Genomic DNA, 20,497 nt, shown 5'->3' on the forward strand with positions numbered 1-20,497 from the left:
GCTCTGCCTTCAGTGCTGGGCTCCTGGCCAGCAGCCACCGCTCTCCAGCTGTCCAGCTCTGAAGGCAGCGCCACCACCAGCAGCAGCGCAGAAGTAAGGGTAGCTGTACCACAAATCCCCCTACAACAACCTTGCAAGCCACCCCGACAAATCCTTTTGGGTCAGGACCTCTACAATTACAACACCATTACATTTCAGAGTTAAATAGCTGAAAACACAAAAGGAGAAAGCCATGTCAGATTTAGGCAAAGGCTCTGTGAGATAGGACCAAGATGTTATGTGCAATACACAGGGAAGTAGAAAAGTGACTCAAGTTGCGGTGGGAAATAGTCAGACAAAATGAATCCAAATTATTTAACAAAAGATTAGACTAGCTAAAGCAGGAGCTAGTTAGGCTGCCTAAGCAATTTGGCTATGGGGATCAGAAAGTGGAGTGGGTGAATTTTGAAGCATCAGAGGAAAGAGCAACAGGATGGCACAGCCTAGATGTTTATGTATTTGGCTGGAGAAGGGAGGAGTTGAAAATTCTAGGTAAGAGCCCATGCTGACAGGGAGAATGGTAGGTTAATTGTAACAAAGCATCTGGGAAGAAAGATATGCTCAGTTGCGGCCCTGGGGAGCCTGAGATAACAAAACCATCCAGGCAGAGATGTCTAAGACAGCCAGATATGACATCCAAAGTGGAGAAGTACACTTGAGTAGACAGGCCCATGTGAGTGGAATCTCTCAGGGTTCTATTTTTGGACTCCTCTTCCAGAGGAGGAGATGCCACCAAAGAAACCACTGACAAAGTGGCTGGAGAGGTAAGAGGAGAACCAGGAAAGAACAGTAATGAAAGCCAAGAAAAGGTGGGTTAAGAATCAATAGTATCAGAGGCACATGAGAGATCAAAGAGGACTAAACATAGGCCCCCTATGACAGCCAGAAAGAGAATGAGCAAGTGACATCAATTTCCATGAAATGGAGATGGTGGAAGGTATATTACAATAGATCCAGTGGTCTGAGGTGAGGAAGTTAATGCAGCAGTTGTAGGCAGCCTGTTTAAGTTGAAAGATGAAGTAGAAGGAGGCGGCAATATATTAGTCAGAGTCAAAGCTTTTGTTTTTAAGAGGATGTGGCTTACCAAAGCTCATTTGACCCTTTCCATTCTGTGTACAAAGGAGACTTTTATGGTTTAAGATGAGAGGCTGGCTGTCAGAGGAGTATGAGTCGGAAGAGAATAGGTGAGAGATAAAGATCTGTTACTAGCAAGAGCAGGAGGGTAGGAATAAATGAAGATATCAAAATACAACTCTCTCCTTGAGGATGAAGCAGCATGTTAGATAAGAGGGGACTAAGAAAGCAGTTGAAGATGGCAGACAGACAATGGATTCAAGGAGGAAGTAGTAGAGTCATTTGGGGAGCTAGACAGTAATGGCAAAAGATTAAGGGAAAGTTTGCATTGTCAGAAGTTCTCTAGATTTTTCTCCAGAGATTTCAATGCCATGGGAGACAATATGGGTCATGGCTGGAGCGAAGTACATTTGTGGAGAGGGGTAGCGGTGGCAGCAGTGCAGTTGGTGAAAGTCAGATTGGGAGGACAGACTAGAGATGTGAAGGACAACAAGAACAGTGGAAAATTCAGAGATTTTGATAGTCTGAAAGTCACAAACGACAGTTGTGGGATGCTGATTTATTGGCCTGAGATCAGGAATTCAGCAAGAGAGGTAATAGAGAGACCCATGCTTAGTGAAGACTTGGTCCAAGGAATGGCTGTCATTTCATATGACAGAGCTGAGTCAGGACTGAAGACCAAATGAGATGGGGAGAGAGAAAGTAGAAGGCCAATGAGTCAGATGAGACAGTCAATATAATAAATTAAAGTCACCATGGATAAGAGTAGATGACAGATGAAGAGAGGGGAGCCAGGAGTTGTGAGGCAGTATGTGACAGCCAAGTGGAAGGGGAATGGTGGAGTTAATTTTGACAGATGAGCTCAAAGGATGGCAAATAGACAGGAGGAGAACAATAACATTAAAAAGGCAAATCGTTGTCAACATGCCTCTTGCTAGCTGCTTCAGGGCATAGAGTGATGGAGAAGGAATGTCCTTTGTTCACTACGGACCTCCTGATACATGCAGTAAGACTATGAAAATTGTTACTCAAAGTTGTTCTAGAAGCATGGAAAATATTCTGCATGGGGTTTGTTTGTTTTTTGAGTCCCCAGACTAAAATCTTGGGCCAAGTTCACAACTGACAGTCCAGAGGCTGTACACATGAACACTTCCCCACAACCTCTCCCTCATTCGGAATTGGGATGGGGGTGGGGGGAGGGAGAGAGAGAGAGAGGGGGAAGGGGGAGCTGTACATTATTCTGTCAATGATAGAAAAGGTAAGTAAATCCTACAACAAAATTAAAAAGGAAGGACAGGTGCCCTAAATTTTGGTATAAAGCAATAATGCTGTGTGTCCAAACACTGGCTACTTTAAGATCATTCCTTTCCTTCTTGCTGTTTATAATCTTGTTAGAATTAAAAAACAGGCTTTTAATTTCCAGTAGATGTCTAGATCTTTTGGATTTACCTGTCCTGTTGGTAATGGCTGATCTAACATCTCAACATCTGGATGTTGAGGAAGGTTGTATAATCTGCAGAGGTCACATATCAATCGCTTCAGTTGTTGAAGAAGCTATAAAAATTTTAAAAAAAAAGAAGACAAAAGTTTTATTTTAAACACAATTTAACACATTTCTAAGTTTCTGCACCGGAAGATACTGAACATTCCGCCTGTAATTTTAACATATAAAAGTACAGAACTAAGTCCACACAGTATTAAGTCTACAGAATGGTAACATGAGTAATTAAGTTTCAGACACTATTTCTCTAGAATGATCACACTTCTATAAATTCCTAAATCAGAAAAACACCAGCATGGCAAGTCAACAATGGAAACTGTAGAAGCCTTCTGGGTTTCACAGCTCAAGTATCAAATTTGTGCCAGCAACGTCCATGAAGCTGCTCTATTCTCAGAGCAGTGAAATGGATTATATCTCAAGAGGCACAATCTCTCAGCTTCTTGTCTTGGAGAAATGTGCTTTTTAAATATGAATGCAGCCTACTACCCCACAGCCTAGAGCCATGTGGCCAGGCGTTACCCTTTTTCAACCCACTTTGGGGTAACAGCCCTGGAGCAGTGGGAGCTAGCAGTCCCAGCATAAGCAATGAGACTGGCCCTTGTGCAGGGATAAGAGGAAGAGTAATCTCCTCACCTCACACCGGTCCTCCTGTAATAGGCTCAGGCATAATCTCAGCCCAAATTACTAGAATTAGTGGATTCCAGCAGTTAATGTGCTATTGATTACTGTATCTTGCAATAAAGTTAATATGTAAATGAAGAGACTTCACATGGTCATGGTATCCACAGCATACATAGGCTGCAGAACTGGGAGTGGGTGAGGCCACCGTGATCATGGTCTGACCACCTTTTGGCTGAGCCAAACCTTAGTGACAATGCGATTGGGTGGTGTTGCAACCAGGCACATGGATTGCCGCACCACTCAGATTTTCACAGGTCACACATTAAAATTCACAAGGGGCAGGTGTAGATATTCATGGCTCATGTCAGGCTGCTGATGGTGGAGGAAGGGGAAGAGGAGGGTCAGGTGTTGGGGGCGAAGAGGGAGGAGATCTATGCCTTTTCCCACTTCCCTGCATAGAATAAATTCCTTTACTTCTCCATGTGAGGAATAGTGGCATTAATTTTGCCTCTTACCACTACACTTGAACTGTGCACATTAATTCATTTCCATGATTACTAACATTCCAAACCTTTGAGCAACTCACAAACAAACAAACAAACAAACAAAAAATCACAAAATGTTTCCTTCCTTCCTCCTTTCCAAGCCCTCAAACAACATGAATTAGTCAAAGAAGCAGGGATTGCAGATAATATATTTGCTATATGATCAACAAGGACTATGTACTATAATACAGAAGATGAAGCCTGAATAAGGTTGCCAAACCCTCCAGAACTGTCCTGGAGTCTCCAGGAATTAAAGATAAATCTTTAATCAAAGATTATATCTGTGACAAAACCTCCAGGAATACGGCCAACCAAAGTGGCAACCTTACCTGCAGGAGCTGGAGATAAGGTACTGATTGCAGCCAGGAATAGATCTCCCTTCTGCAAGATATTAGGAAAAGTTTTCCTGACACTTTCAGAGTGCAAAACAAGATATCTGTTTACACAGGTCTTTCTGAAGTAGAAGCAGCTATTTTTAGGCCAGAAAGCCCCAATTCCCTTTAAGGAGGCAATCCAGCCTCATCAGTCAGGACAAGGTAGATACTTCAATTAGTTTATTTTGGTGTTTAGATGCCCTGGTGATTAGTAATTATATTCCTTCACATCGCTAGTCCTGGAATTGGCAGCCATTTTAAAGATACAAGGCCTTGTGATTAGCTGAGCTAGATACACTTGACTTATCCCACTGGAGCTGAAAATCCAAGTTATCCAATGGCACAAAGCACTTGTTTCTAGCTCAGACTAGTAGCAAGACAATGATTTTTAAGAGACCTCTTAGCTGACAGAAAAGCTGCTTTCAAAAAGTTTATAAAAAATGTTATGAGTAATTGTTTTCCCACTTTGTACCCTGATGTTCCTTAAAAAGGAAAGTTAGTTGCAGGCAGAAAGCTATGAATTACAATACCAGTACATTAATAAAAAGTCTAAATAGCTCTTTTGTATCTTACTTATGCCACACTTTCTCTGTCTGAGACTTGCAGGTCATCCTGACAACTCCTCATGAATAACATAGGTCATGCCAATAAAGCCTGTGTACTACCAACATACATCTAGAGGAAAGTGTGTGGTGGAAATATTTAGACAACACAGCTGGGAAGACTGCACTCCTCATGTGTTGTGCTATTTTTCTGTAGCTTTTTATTTTCTAAAAGCAGCTGACACTTCTATGTATTCTGAATGTTAAGAGTCCTAAGGAGACTGATTAGTGGGTGGAGTGCAGGTGAGGCAGCCATAGGCAGATGATAAATATCACATGGATGTCTCTACCACATATGTATACAGGGCCAATCAGAGGGGGGCCCAGGAGGGCCATTCGGCCTGGGCCTCAAATTCAAAGGGGGCCACAAATTTACACATTTGTTAATTTTTTGGCATTTGATAAAAGTTTCACAACTTTTTCTATGCGCATCCCTATTGGATCAAAATGTGACTCTCTCAGCTTAAGGCTGCAAATTTAAGCAAATAAGAGATGTGACTTGGTAAATGACAATTTTTTTTGTTAACTGATATAGATTTAGTCATAAAGAGTTAAAAATGTTCATAAATATTAATAAAAATATATCAATTCTGATGGCACAAAATTATATCATGTGTCATCATTTTTTATTTTTATTATGGCTAGTGGCCTCAAAAGCTGGAAGTGGCCCAGACCTCTCTGCACCTCTGAGAGGGCCTGTGTGTATATACACCTAGGAATAGAATAAAAGCACTAAAATTCAGAGATAAATGGAGTCAACATTATTTAAAATTTTATTTTAAAAAGTGAATTTTATTGTAAGACCACTCCCCAGTAGGAGCATTTCTAAAGGCCCAAGAGCTGTAGTTAAACTTCTAAAGAGTCTAGTCATTTTTTACATGGCTATCTATAGCTTCTGAGCACATGGACTTTAAGGCAATGTCCACGCTACCAAATTATGTCAGCCTAACTTACATTGGCATACAGCCACCGCAGTTATTAAATATCACTTGTGTGCACATGCATGCACTTAGCTTGTGGCAGGAGTGCACGTCCTCACCAGGAACGCTTGTATCGATTGTATTATCTGTGTTGGGCATTGTGGGACAAATCCTGAAAGCCAGTAATAATCGATGTAAGCAACGCAGTGTGTAAACTGAACAGTGTGTCGACCTAATTACATTGACTGCGACTCTACACTGCTCGGGGGAAGTGGTGTTATTAAATCAGCATAGGAAAGCACTTACATCAGCGGGAGCCAAATTTAAGCGAAGATACTTCAACAGCAAGATCCATGCAAGGCATCTTACGTTGACCTAACCCAGCAGTGTAGACTAATGACTAAGATTTAGCTCAACTATTACTAATGGGGGCGGGGAACAAGCCTATGAGCAGCAACATAGGGTGGGGTGTGATTGCAGAAAAGAGGACAAAAGTCTCATTACTTCTGTCCTTGCTCCCCTCCTCCCACCACTTTTTAAAAGGGAAATAAAGGGGGATTATGAGAGAATAAAAAGACACTTTCTGCCTCTCCTTCTCCCAATGGGATACAAGGATGAGAGAAGCTCCCAAAGTCAGGAGTTGGAAGGAAAAAGGTTCCCACTGTCCTGCATCCAAGAGGATGAAGAGGAGTTCTTCCTTGCTTCCAGCAATTGAAGTGAGGCACCTTGAAACAAATTCCAAATTATTTAATCCCTACTAGACAAGTGTGACATTGCACCCCATACGTTTATGGAAATATGTTTATGAGTGTGAATATAGTGTAACTGGAATATGCTTTATGCAAAAGTTCTCTTGTAAGGTATCATTACTAAGCGTAATCTACCGAGTGTTCATCCTATTTGTATGAATGTATCATTCTTGTATCTGAAGCTAAAAATATGAAGTACTACTCTGAAGTCCTATTGTAATTATGCGAAGTGTGGGCCATTAATGGTGGTTTAGAATCTTGATGGCTCCCATTGACTAGGACAATTGGTTGTAAATGGCTCTATTTACTTGCAAGCCTTCCTATGAGCCAGGCCGGAAGAATGGAGGCTTGGGGTCTCACAGGACATGTGACCATGCCACCTGGTACTGGAATCCTGCCTTGTGCCAAAGATATAAAAGTGGGTGGAACAGAACTAAGGGGGCTGCCAGTCATGAGAAATCCCCTAGTTACCACCTTAGCTGGAACTAACAAGAACTATACTGGGGAAAGGATTGGGCCCAGACTAGGAAGGCATCTAGTCTGTGAAAGAAGCTTACTGGAACATCTGAGGGTGAGATTTACCTGTATTCAGTTTCTTAATGAATTAGGCTTAGACTTGCGTGTTCTGTTTTAATGTTGCTTGATAACTTTGTTCTGTCTGTTATTACATAAAATCACTTAAATCCTACTTTTTATACTTAAACAAAAGTGATTTTTATTATTAGTAAACCCAGAGTAAGTGATTAATACTTGGGGAGCAAACAGCTGTGCATCTCTCTCTATCGGTGTTATTGAGGGTAGACAATTTATGAGTTTACCCTGTATAAGCTTTATACAGAGTAAAAGCTATTTATTTGGATCCCACTGGGAGCTGGGTGTCTGGGTGCTGGAAATAAGTGATTTGCTGAGCAGTTTTTGGTTAAAGACTGCAGTTTGGGGGGCATGGTCCAGACCTGGGTCTGTGTTCCAGCAGATTAGCATGTCTGGCTCAGCAGGGCTGGGTTCTGGAGTCCCAAGCTGACAGAGAAAATGGGCTCAGAAGTAGTTTCAGCACATCAGGTGACAGTCCCAAGGTGGTCTCTGTGACCAAACCCATCACAAGAGCTATGGAAATAGTGTACAATAGGCGTCTCATCATGGGCTGCCCATAGACCCAGTTATCTCCTACCTTACCCACTTCTTTCTGGATAGTAAAAAATACTTAGCAATTCAATAACACATTCCCTCTGGAGCAGCTCAAATTTTATCTCAACTGCCCTGTAAGGTATGCAAGTAACCTCATTACTTGCATAAAGAGAAACAGACATCAAGTAAAACTATTTGCTCTAGGTCACACAAAGGCTGCAAAGCTGGGAACTGAACCCCAGTTGGCATGTCAACCACACGGCAATTCTCTCCCACCCAGTCTGGCTATTTCCAGGAATGCACCAATCTGTCTGAGACATTAGCTCCCCCTGATAAAGGTCACCACCACCTTCCTTAAAACCAGCAAGGTTAGCAAGCCACAAATTCCCCAGCAATCAGAACAATGTATAAAGATGCTGTGATGAAAAGTGTCTGTATTATTTGTGTGACTCAATTTCTCTGGCCAGTTTTGTACTGTGACCTGCCTGAATGCACAGTGCTAACATCAGAGGAAGCTACAGAAGGGGGGAGCGGGGTTACAGAACGTAGCACATGAGATAAAGCCATGGCAGAAATAAGTGAGCCTTATGCCTGGTCTACACTACGAGTTTAAACCGATTTTAGCAGCGTTAAACCGATTTAACACTATACCCGTCCACACTACAAGGCCCTTTATATCGATATAAAGGGCTCTTTATATCGGTTTCTGTACTCCTCCCCAACGAAAGGAGTAGCGTTAAAATCGGTATTACCATATCGGATTAGGGTTAGTGTGGCCGCAAATCGACGGTATTGGCCTCCGGGCAGTATCCCACAGTGCACCACTGTGACCACTCTGGACAGTAATCTCGGCTTGGATGCAGTGGCCAGGTAAACAGGAAAAGCCCTGCGAAATTTTGATTTTCATTTCCTGTTTGCCCAGCGTGGAGCTCTGATCAGCACGGGTGGCAATGCAGTCCCAAATCCAAAAAGAGCTCCAGCATGGACCGTACGGGAGATACTGAATCTGATCGCTGTATGGGGAAACAAATCTGTTCTATCAGAGCTCCATTACAGAAGACGAAAGGCCAAAGCGTTTGAAAAAAAAAAAAAAAAAATCTACAGGCTACACAGTGCTGCGTGACAAGTGTAACGGGAAGTCAGAGACTCAAATGGATGGTCATGGAGGGAGGGAGGGGGTACTGAGGACTCCAGCTATCCCACAGTCCACAGCAGTCTCCGAAAAGTATTTGCATTCTTGGCTGAGCTCCCAATGCCTGTAGGGTCAAACACATTGTCCTGCGTGGTTCAGGAAATAGCTCGTCAATTTACTCCCTCCCCCACCCCACATGAAAGAAAAAGGGAAAGAAATCGTTTCTTGACTTTTTTCAATGTCACCCTATGCCTACTGAATGCTGCTGGTAGACGCGATGCTGCAGCAGTGAAGAGCAGTATCCGCTCCTCTCCCCTTCCTGGTGACAGACGGTACATGCTTGATAACTGTTGAATACCCCTGGATGGCCTCAGGGGCACCTGGGTAAAAATAGGAATGATTCCTGGTCATTCCCAGTAGATGGCACAGACCGGCTGGTAACCGTCTTCATCATAGCCACAGGGGGCTGAGCTCCATCAGCCCCCTCCCTTTCTGGTGTAAAGAAAAGATTCTGTACTGCTTGGACTATCCTAGCAGCGGGATGCTGGGCTCCTCTCCCTCACACCGCTTAATGTCATGCCTGGACTGTTATAGCACAGGGAGGCTGCCTCCCCTTCATTTTATCTCACTAACAAGTCACTGTTTCTTATTCCTGCATTCTTTATAACCTCATGACACAAATGGGGGGGGACACTGACACGGTAGCCCAGGAAGGTTGGGGGAGGAGGGAAGCAACAGGTAGGGTTGTTGCAGGGGCACCCCCCATGAATGGATGTAGCTCATCATTTCTGCGGGATCTGACATGGAGCAGCTGTACTCTCTGATACACTGCTTCTCTAGTACACTTGCTCCAAATTCTAGGCAGGACTGACTATTTTTAGAAACCATAAAGGAGGAATTGACTCGGGGAGTCATTCCCACTTTTGCTTTTGTGCCCCCAGCCCACCTCAGCCAGGGGCACCCATGATAGCAGCAGACAGCACAGAAGAACAGATAATCGTCATCTCATTGCCAAATTACCCTGGCAGCAGACAGTACAGAACGACTGGTAACCATCTCTGCTATCATGCAAAAGCAAATGAATGCTGCTGTGTACCTCTGGAGTATCATCTCTGTCCGCAGCATCCAGTACACATATGGTGACTGTAAAAAAAAAGCTGAACGGGCTCCATGGTTGCCATGCTATGGCGTCTGCCAGGACAATCCAGGGAAAGAGGGCACGAAATGGTTGTCTGCCGTTGCTTTCCCGGAGGAAGGAATGACTGACGACATTTACCCAGAACCACCCGCGACAATGATTTTTGCCCCATCAGCCACTGGGCTCTCAATCCAGAATTCTAAGGGGCGGGGGAGACTGCAGGAACTATGGGATAGCTACGGAATAGCTACCCACAGTGCAACGCTCCGGAAATCGACACTAGCCACGGACCATGGATGCACACCGCCGAATTAATGCGCTTAGTGTGGCCGCGTGCACTCGACTTTATACAATCTGTTTTATAAAACCGGTTTATGTAAAATCGGAATTATCCCATAGTGTAGACGTACCCTTACATACACAGCTTTAAAGGAGTTAAGGTAACGAGGGTTGGGCCATCAAGTGGCAGGAGAATTTACCTCGCTGGCTCCATGCATCCTAGGATGTTTTACTCTTCCCAAGACTAAACCTGGGATCAAAGAAGATTTACAAAATCACACAGACCCTAGAAAAGGGAGGCATTATTTTTGGGTGAGCTGAAAGAGACTGGCCAGGATGTATCAGTGAAACGATCGACAGACAGTCGGAGACAGGGAGAAGGCTGCAAGCAGTGTAAACTGCTTCTCCCAAATCAGAGATGTGGAATAAGACAAACCTCCCTGAGATGGGCATAGAGGCTAAGTTTAGGCAAGGGACTACACTTGTAGGTCTGTTATTTTAAAATCCATTCTGGCCAAAATAAGCCAGTCTTTGTTTGGAAGAAGCTGTTTTGATCTCACAGCAATTATATACTACCACAGGCTCCCAAAGGATCAGGAACCCTGGTGGACCTGCTGAATCAGTCACTGTTGGTACCCAAGGGGCTGTAACCCAATCATGGGTCAGTGTGGACAACTTGTAGAATTCCACTCAAGCAAAGGTAGAAGCCTAATACCAGTGTGTGTTTGGAGGGGGGCGGGGAAAGAGATGCACTCAAAGAGCCATTTACAGGTTAGCAGTGACACTGATTCCAACAGGCTGGCAGCCTTTTCTTGTCAAAAGATAGGTCATTAACATTTTCCCTGCTACATGCACTTGGTAGGGGTTGGAAATGAATAGTTCATAAAGTTTTATATTTCTCTAGGCCACAAGAAACCTGTTTGTACCTTATCACGTTCATTTTTCTACTAGCCGCACAGGCATCAGAAAGATTACAACTTTGAATTCTGCCTTCTACTGCAGATGAGCTCTTCACTTAAAAGTCCTTAATCTTTCTCACAAATGAGGCAGCTGACCATCATGACTGAAGGATAGACATCTCTTGTGATTAACCCCCGTGTTCTGTTCAAGGGCTTGAAAAGAAGACAGAAAAATCAGCCACTATTCCAGAAGGAATGCAGCTACTTCTGAAAGGCATTAGAATCAGACAATTGTTTTAACTGGCATTAACCAGCAAGCAGCACAAATGGTTGTACTAATGCTCTGACAAGCCTAGGGCCTGGTCTACATTACGAGTTTAGGTCGAATTTAGCAATGTTAAATCAAATTAACCCTGCATCTGTCCACACAAAGCCATTTTAGTTGACATAAAGGGCTCTTAAAATCTATTTCTACACTCCTTCCCGATGAGGGAAGTAGTGCTGAAATAGACATTGCTGGTTTGAATTAGGGTTAGTGTGGATGCAAATACAGGATATTGGCCTCCGGGAGCTATCCCACAGTGCACCATTGTGACCGCTCTGGACAGCGATCTGAACTCGGATGCACTGCCCAGGTAGACAGGAAAAGCCCCACAAACTTTTGAATTTCATTTCCTGTTTGCTCAACGTAGAGAGCTGATCAGCACAAGTGACCATGGAGTCCCAGAATCGAAAAAGAGCTCCAGCCTGGACCATACGGGAGGTACTGGATCTGATCGCTGCATGGCGAAAATGAATCTGTGCTATCAGAACTCCTTTCCAAAAGGCAGAATGCCAAAACATTTGAAAAAAATCTCCAAGTCCATGACGGACAAAGGCCACAACAGGGACTCGCAGTGCCCCGTGAAACTTAAGGAGCTGAGATAAGCGTACCAGAAAGCCAAAGAATCAAATGGACACTCCAGGACAGAGCTGCAGACATGACACTTCTACGCTGAGCTGCAGGCAATTTGGGGGAGGGGGCAGCGCCCCCACTACCCCACTCTTGTCTGTGGACTCCGATGAGATGATGGGGTACTCTCAGTTGCCATGCCAGAGGATTTTGTGGATGGGGAAGATGAGAAGGAGGATGACGACAATGAGGAGGTTGAGGAGAGCAAAGAGCATGCCATTCTCCCCCGACAGCCAGGATCTTTTTCTCACCCTGACTAAAATACCCTCCCAAGGTGGTATCCCGGACCATGAAGCCGTAGAAGGTACCTCTAGTGAGTGTACCTTTGTAAATATAAAAAAAAAGTTTAAAAGCAAGCGTTTTTTAGATGATTAATTTGCCCTGAGGACTTGGGATGCAGTTGTGGCCAGTACAGCTACTGGAAAAAAAACTCTTAGTGCGTCTGCAGATGGAGCAGAAATCCTCCAGGGACATCTCCATGAAGCTCTCCTGGAGGTACTCTAAAAGCTTTTGCAGAAGGTTTCTGGGGAGAGCAGCCTTATTCTGTCCTCCATGGTAGGACACTTTACCACATCATGCTAGTAGCAAGTAATCTGGTATCATTGCATGACGAAGCCTGGCAGCGTATGGTCCCAGTGTTTGCTGACATTCAAGCAACATCCATTCTTTATCTCCTCAGGAGAGTGATATCGTTCATGGTAACCTGGCTGAAATACAGGAATTTAATTAAGGGGACATTCACAGGTGGCTCTGAGGAAGAGGAAACTGACGACTGTAGCTATCCCACAGTTCCCGCAGTCTCCGCCAACCATTTGAATTCTGGGTTGAGCTCCCAGTGCCTGATGGTCAAAAACATTGTTGTGGGTGGGTACATGTCATCAGCGCCCCCCATGAAAGAAACTGAGGGGAAAAAAAAAAAAAAATCATTTCTTGCCTTTTCCCCCACTGTCACCATTATGTCTACTGGATGCTGCTGGCAGACATGATATTGCAGCGCTACATAGCGGCATCCCCTTGCCTTGCCGATGGCAGACGGTACAGTATGACTGGTAGCTATCATCGTCATCCCGTGGGTGCTCCTGGCTGGCCTTGGTAAGGTTGGTTGAGAGTGCCTGGACAAAACTGAGAATGACTTCAGGCATTCTCTTTAAGTTTTTGTAATGGAGATTCAGTCCTGCCTGGAATATCATGCCAGCTGGAGGCTTCTGCCTCAGGCTGCTCTCCCAGTCGTCAGCACTGCACGGTCGCACCTACCCCAGCCTACCCCTTGCTCTCATGGCTCATGAAGCCTGGATAGTAGTAAGGAGCAGTCCAACTACAGGCTGAGCAAGTGCAGAATGGTGGTTCACTCTACTTCCCTGTAAGCCATCCGCTCTCCCCTCCTCCCTTTGATCTGACTCTATTGCCTCTGCAAGCAGTGTTTGAAATTCAAGCACTCTTTATTACTTCATCACACAAATGGGGGGGGCTAACTGCCACGGTAGCCTAGTGGGGTGGTGGAGGAGGGAAGCAACGGGTGGGGTTGTTGCAGGGGCACCTCCTAGAATGGCATGCAGCTCATCATTTCTGCGGGATATCTGAGGCTCTGACCCAGAGCAGCCGTTTGCATCTGTGGTTCTTTAGCAGGCTTGCCTGATATTCTAGGCAAGACTGAATCTCCATTAGATAAAACTTAAAGAGAATGAATCTGGGGAGTCATTCCCATTTTTGTCCAGGCACCCCCAACCGACCTCACCGAGGCTGGCTAGGAGCACCCATGACAGCAGCAGACGGTACACTGACTGGTAACAGTCTTTGCCAACTTGCAAAGGCAAGGAGCTGCTGCTGAGTAGCACTGCAGTACTGAGTCTGTCAGCAGCACCCAGCAGACGTACAGGACAGTGAGCTGAGCAGACTCCATGCTCGCCGTGGTATTTCATCTGCACAGGTAACCCAGCAAACAAGGCAAGAAATGATTTTTCCCGTTGCTTTCATGGGGGGCGGGAGGGGAGGGGGCTGACGACCTGTACCCAGAACCACCTGTGCCAATGTTTTTACCCCATCAGGCATTGGGAGCGCAACTCAGAATTCTAATGGGGGGGTGGAGACTATGGGATAGTTACCACAGTGCAATGCTCCAAAAGTCGATGTTAGCCTCGACACTGTGGATGCACACCGCTGACTTAATGCGCTTAGTGGGGACACACAAAGGACAGTATCAAATTGATTTCTAAAATAAATAAATAAGACTTCTATTAAATTGAACTAATTTCGTAGTGTAGACATACCCTCAGAGGAAACACCCAGTTAACAGCTCAAAACCAAAGAGGAAGCTGTATTCTGAGAGCCTTCCCTGCTAAGACACACTAAAGAGAAACTCTGGCCACAGTCAGATGCCTTCCCCTCACTCCCTCTGCCCCAAATTGCTCTTCTGAAACAAACATTGTCAGCTTTTATCCTGCACTATTCTGGCTGCCATGTCAAGCCATTTCTCAGGTGAGAGAATGTACCTTTCAGTCTATCATCTGCTTTGTCCAAGTCAATCTATGTTTAGCATCACTGAGTTGTTTGTTTTGGGGAGTTTTGTTTGTTATTTAAATGTACGGCTCCCAAATTCTCAGAAAATCTGGGCTAGATATTATAGATCCAGGCTATCCAAGAAAGATGCAATCTCTAAGACAGAACACCAGTGACTCTTGTGCATTAGATTCCTCTTCCCTGCCAAGTATCTGAGTACAGCCTAGATTTGAGAAGCCAGAGAATCTTCAGGAGATAGGTGCCATAACAGGATGGCTTAGAGAAGGATATGACCATAGCTGATGAGACCTACTGTCATAAACAGATTGTTAAGGGTTAATGTCTCTTCTACCTGTAAAGGGTTACAAGCAGGGAACTGGACACCTGACCAGAAGACAAGATACTTTTAAAATTGGGTGGAGGGAAGCTTTTGTGTGTGTTCTTTGTCCGTTGTGTGTTCTTCTCTTGGAGGGTCTGAGAGAGACCAGACATTACTACAGGCTCTCTAAGTTTCTTTCCAAATAGTAAGTAAAAACAGGCAGTTTAGGCTTTTTGATTGTTTTACTCTATTTGCAATTGTGGATCTGGCTGGTTAACTTTTATATATGTGTAGTTGCTGGGAATATTTTGATTTGTATTGGTACTGGGGGGAAGTCTCTCTCTGGAGTCTGTAAGCTATAGGACCCTGTACTATTTACATCTTGAAGTTACAGAGATAATTCTTTACTTTTTCCTTTCTTTTATTAAAAGATTTCTTTTTAGAGAACCTGATTGATTTTCTTTTTGTTTCCCCTGTTTTATTCCAGGGGATTGGGATAACTCACCAGGATGGGTGGGGGAGATGGGGGAGAGGGGGGGAGAGATAGAATCTCTCTCTGTTTTCCTTGAATCTGTTTGCCTCTTTGTGGAAGGGAAGGGAGATGCTTCTCTGTATGGTGATTTAAGAGGTTGGCTCAGTATCTCTCAGGATAGCCCAGGGAGAGAAATTCTGGGAGGGGGAAAGATGGGGGAATGGTTTATTTTTTCCTTGTTTTAAGAACCCAAGGGATCTGGGTTCTTGGGGTCCCCAGGGAAGGTTGGGGAGGTCAGAGTGCCCCAAAACACTATTTTTGGGTGGTGGCAGCGCTATCAGATCTAAGCTGGTAATTAAGCTTAGAGGATTCAGGTGCTAGTATCTCATTTTCTGAACTCTTAGGTTCAGATCTGAGAAGGAATGCTATGATACCTACCCACCTCAACTTGTGCACCATTTTAACGGAAACTTCAGTTGTAGGCTGACTGAGACACCTCTCATATCTCAATACCTGACTTTTTAATATCAGGATTAACACTTACCAAGAAAAATCTACTTTGTTCTTTTAGCAGAATCTTACATCAAAAAAGATTCTGCAGGAGGCAGAAGGACATTAGGATGTTTTCCTAAAAAACACAAACACCACAAGAGAACTGTGAAATAGTCTTACACACACCTGAGTTATATCATGGTAACTGAGTGACTCCAAATAGAGCTATGAAATTATTTATACCCCTCTGGGGTCCTGCAAACTTGTTCTTGCAAATTGCTGTGATGTGTTATAGTTCTAAGAGATTTTTAGAGACATTTATTTCAAATTCCTGTGTTCACGTTTTATGAATATGACAACAAGTTTTATTTAACTCTGGCCCACACAAGAGGCCCTTTTATATGGTCTTCAGAGATTTTCTATTACAGCACAAAGAATTTTAGGGATCCTTAATTGTAAAATTAACGTATTCCCTGGCTCCACTGTGAAGCATAGTGCCTTTGACCACCTAGGAAACACACTGGATAAAAGAATACATAGCAATGCAGCAATAAGTGCTAGCCTTCCACTCTAGGAAATAGATAGAGAATATGGCGGGGAGGGACAGCATGAAGGGGAAGAGGGAGGAAAAAAAAAAAAGTAGAGAATATCTTGCTTCATATGTGTCACTTTATTTAAAGAAACATCAACTCTTACTATGACTGAAATATTGCGTCCAAGCATGTTCCATAGCTGTTTAAAGCTTTAGCAGAACAAAAATGAAGCTTCCATCCTACATGATCCCTTAGTATACGTCTACATTATGGTTAAAAACCTGCAACTAGCCCAAGCCAGATGACTCTGGTTTGGGCTAAGGGGCTGTTTCATTGCAGTGTGGACATTCATGCTCTGGCTGGACCCTGGGCTGCATCCTGGCCCCAAATGACTACATTGCAATTAAATAGCCCCTTATCCTGAGCCCCCAAGTCCAAGTCAGCCAGCACAGGCCAGCCGCGTCTAACACATACCCTTAGTGATCCCAGCAGAAACACAGTTGCTACTGTTTGAATAATTTGTATGAGGGAGATTATGTTCTTCACTGAAATAAGAAAAATTTTGTTTTTGTTTTAATTCATAAAATCAGGAAGTTTTAATATGCTCATAGTTACATTAACTTATCCACATTACAGATATCTGTATTGTGTCAAAAAATATTAAAAAACACATTATCAAGGTTGCAAAGTCAAGCACTAAAAATTTCAGAAATGCCAGAAATAAAGTTGTCCATGCAACCCTCATTCAGCTCCCTTGTGCATATGAATTATGATGGTCTTTAATCACAAATTTTTGAAGTAGTATAGTTGGATAAATAGTAGTTTCCCACTTTTTAAAGAAACAAACTGAAAAAAAAAACCAAGTGGTATCATATTGATGCCTAATCTGGGTCATCAGCAGGGTCCAGATCCTCAGATGCACAGCACAGATCTCTACTACTCTAACTAGTAGCTCTAGTAGTCTGTTTTCCTTTATGTAGATAAGACACTAGAAAAGGGATGAGAGACTGTCAGTGGGTTTTACAGCTATGGACTGACAGAGGAAAGAAAAGACTAAGGACCTAGAACTGCACCTAGGAGCCCCAGAGGAGAATGTGTTCAGACATCCTTCTGCCCCCTGCCATATACCCCAGCTAACCACTCATGCACCTTCCCCTCCTCTGAATGCCTCCACCCCCACACTCCCTGCATTTGAGTCATGCTGTTTCCTCCTCCTTTCTGATTGGCCACCAGCAGGATGAGCACTGAAAACACGGGAGCAATTGTCTCCCTGCTCTCAGTGCCTCTGCCCAGATAAGTACCCTCTGGCTGCCAGGAAGACTCCTGCTCACCCCAGGCTGGAGCATGCCTGGTGCTGACTGAACATTTAGAGAGACTTAACTCTAACAAGCCTCTCTTGTGCAGGTACAAACTGCATTTTTTCCAGAGGCTTACAATTTGACCAGAGTTGGGGGAAAATTTACACAGGATAGCAGCAAAAAGGCACACCTGACACTAGGGTCACCCCTCTACCGTGTCTAGAGTCCCTGCAGATTTCCCTCAGCATGGCTTCTTTACTCTTAAGCCACTCCCTGCCTGTGGTAGCTAGCTCCTCTCTCTTGTGTGGTCCAGGATGGCTAACGGGACACAGTTACTTCTGGGCCCTGCTTGGAATCCCTGGCTGACTAAACCACTCGCCTGTCCCTCTGAGGCCCAGGACAGGCAGTATATCCTATAAAACTACAATGGTGAGATGAACAGGTCACTGCTAGGTGTCACTAACAAAATAAGTAACTTTCCCTATGAAGGTAGCATTCCTGATGAAGTGCATAACGAAAAATCTGTGTTCACTCCTCCAGCCATGAGCTTTCTATTTGCACACACAAAACAGACACTGTGCATATATGCAATGCAATTCAACAAGACAAACCATGGATAAGTTTGTGACAAGTTTTACTGCTTTGTCACAAGTTCTCATGTAGTTCTCTAAACTAGGGCTGTTGATTAAACGCAGTTAACTTATGAGATGAACTCAAATTAATTGTAATTAAAAATTAATCACAATTACATCGCAGTTTTAATCACACTGTTAAACAATAGAATACCAATTTAAATTCATGAAATATTTTGGATGTTTTTCTACGTTTTCAAATATATTGATTTCAGTTACAACACAGAATACAAAAAGTGTACAGTGCTCACTTTTTATTTATTACAAATATATGCACTGTAAAAAATGATAGACAAAAGAAACTGTATTTTTCAATTACCTCATACAAGTACCAGAGTGCATATCTTTATTGTGAAAGCACAAACTTACGAATGTAGATTTTTTGTTTTGTTACGCAACTGCACTCAAATAACAAAACAATGTAAAACTTTAGAGCCTACATGTCCACTCAGTCTTACTTCTTGTTCAGGCAATTGCTCAGACAAACAGGGTTGTATACATTTACGGGAGATAATGCTGCCCAAAGTGAGAACAGACATTCACATGACACTTTTGTAGCCGGCACTGCAAGGTATTTACATGCCAGATATGCTAAAACATTTGTATGCCCCTTCATGCTTTAGCCACCCTTCCAGAGGATATGCTTCCATGTTGATGACACTTGTTTAAAAAAAAAAAATAATAATAATACACTAATTAAATTTGTGACTGAACTCCCTGGGGGAGAACTATGTCTCGTGCTCTCTGTTTTACCCGCATTCTACCATAGGTTTCCTTTTATAGCAGTCTTAGATGGATAACCCAGCATGTTGTTCATTTTAACATTTACACTTCAGATTTGACAAAAATGCAAAGAAGGTACCAATGTGAGATTTCTAAAGATAGCTACAGCACTAAACCCAAAATTTAAGAATCTTCAGTGCCTTCCAAAATCTCAGAGGGACGAGATGTGGACCTTGCTTTCAGAATTCTTAAAAGAGTAACACTCCAATGCAGAAACTACAGAATCCGAACCATCAAGAAAGAAAAATCAACTTTCTGCTGATGGCTCTGACTCAGATGATGAAAATGAGCATGTGTCAGTCTGCACTGCCTTGGATCATTATTGAGCAGAACCCATCATCAGCGTGGACACGTGTCCTCTGGAATGGTGGTTGGAGTATGAAGGGACATATGAAACTTTAGTGCATCTGGCACATAAATATCTTGCAACACCAGCTACAACAGTGCCATGCGAACACCTGTTCTCACTTTCAGGTGACATTGTAAATAAGTGGGCAGCATTATTTCCTGTAAATGCAAACAAACTTGTTTGTCTGAGTGATTGGCTAAACAAGTAAGAGGACTCAGTGGACTTGTAGGCTCTAAAGTTTTACATTGTTTTGGCTTTGAGTGCAGTTATTCTTTGTACATAATTCTACATTTGTAAATTCAACTTCCATGATAAAGATATTGCACTACAGTACTTGTATTAAGTGAACTGAAAAATACAACTTTTTATTTCTACAGTGCAAATATTTATAATTAAAAACAAATAAAATGAGCACTGTACACTTTGTATTCTGTGCTATAATTGAAATCAATATATTTGAAAATGTGGAAAACATCCAAAAATATTTATATAAATAGTATTATTGCTTAACAGCATAATTAATTTTTTTTAATCGCTTGACAGCCCGAACCTAAACATAAAAGCAAAAGTATTCCGTGCTTATTGAATAATTTGTTACTATTGAACAATGATGAATTCACAAAGAGACTAAACAAGCCAAGCAAGTTCTGGAAAGTTCTTCAGTTGTATCCCAGGACACCATTTGTTTGGCCATATGGTCTACTGATGATCACTGCCAGAACCTGAACACATAACCATCATTATAACCCCTCCTGCTAAAGGTTGTATTAAAAAGCTAAATTGTTCAAAACTAAACCAAGAACTACAGTGAGAAGAATGTTCCACTTATACCGAAAGCAACAAGGAAATCCACAACTGAAGGTGAAGTTTACCATATTTCCTCTCATAAGTAGGTCCAACAGGGTGCATTAAGTCGTTAAGGGGGTGCCCCTTCAGGTATGTGCACATAGCATTTTGGAGCCTCCAGGAGTGAACCTTGCAGCCTGCGTCAGACTCTGGTAGCAGGACTCATGCTAGCGCTCTAAATACAGCCATATAGACAGCACTTTGGGCAGGACCTTAGGCTCTGAAGCCCATCCCCCTCCTTAGGGTTTACGCTACACTTGCAGCTGTACAGTGCTGGGAGTTAAAGCTGTCTTTGTATAGCTCTATAGGGAAAGCGCTGCAGTGTGG

The 20,497-nt window shown here is 43.2% G+C and overlaps 1 protein-coding gene across 5 annotated transcripts in view; it reads right to left on the bottom strand.

Annotated features, from left to right (window-relative positions):
• The window catches only part of UBE2Q2 (ubiquitin conjugating enzyme E2 Q2), a 79,461-nt gene that overhangs the window by 31,844 nt on the left and 27,120 nt on the right, over nt 1-20,497 (bottom strand). For all 5 annotated transcript variants that reach the window (XM_050967037.1, XM_050967036.1, XM_050967035.1 and 2 more), the window contains exon 3: nt 2,563-2,667. In XM_050967037.1, coding sequence (XP_050822994.1) covers nt 2,563-2,592 — 30 coding nt within the window. In that variant the 5' untranslated portion in view covers nt 2,593-2,667. The remainder of the gene's footprint in view (nt 1-2,562; nt 2,668-20,497) is intronic.

Source organism: Gopherus flavomarginatus, chromosome 9 (assembly GCF_025201925.1).
Source record: "Gopherus flavomarginatus isolate rGopFla2 chromosome 9, rGopFla2.mat.asm, whole genome shotgun sequence".
NCBI classification, from domain to species: Eukaryota; Metazoa; Chordata; order Testudines; family Testudinidae; genus Gopherus; species Gopherus flavomarginatus.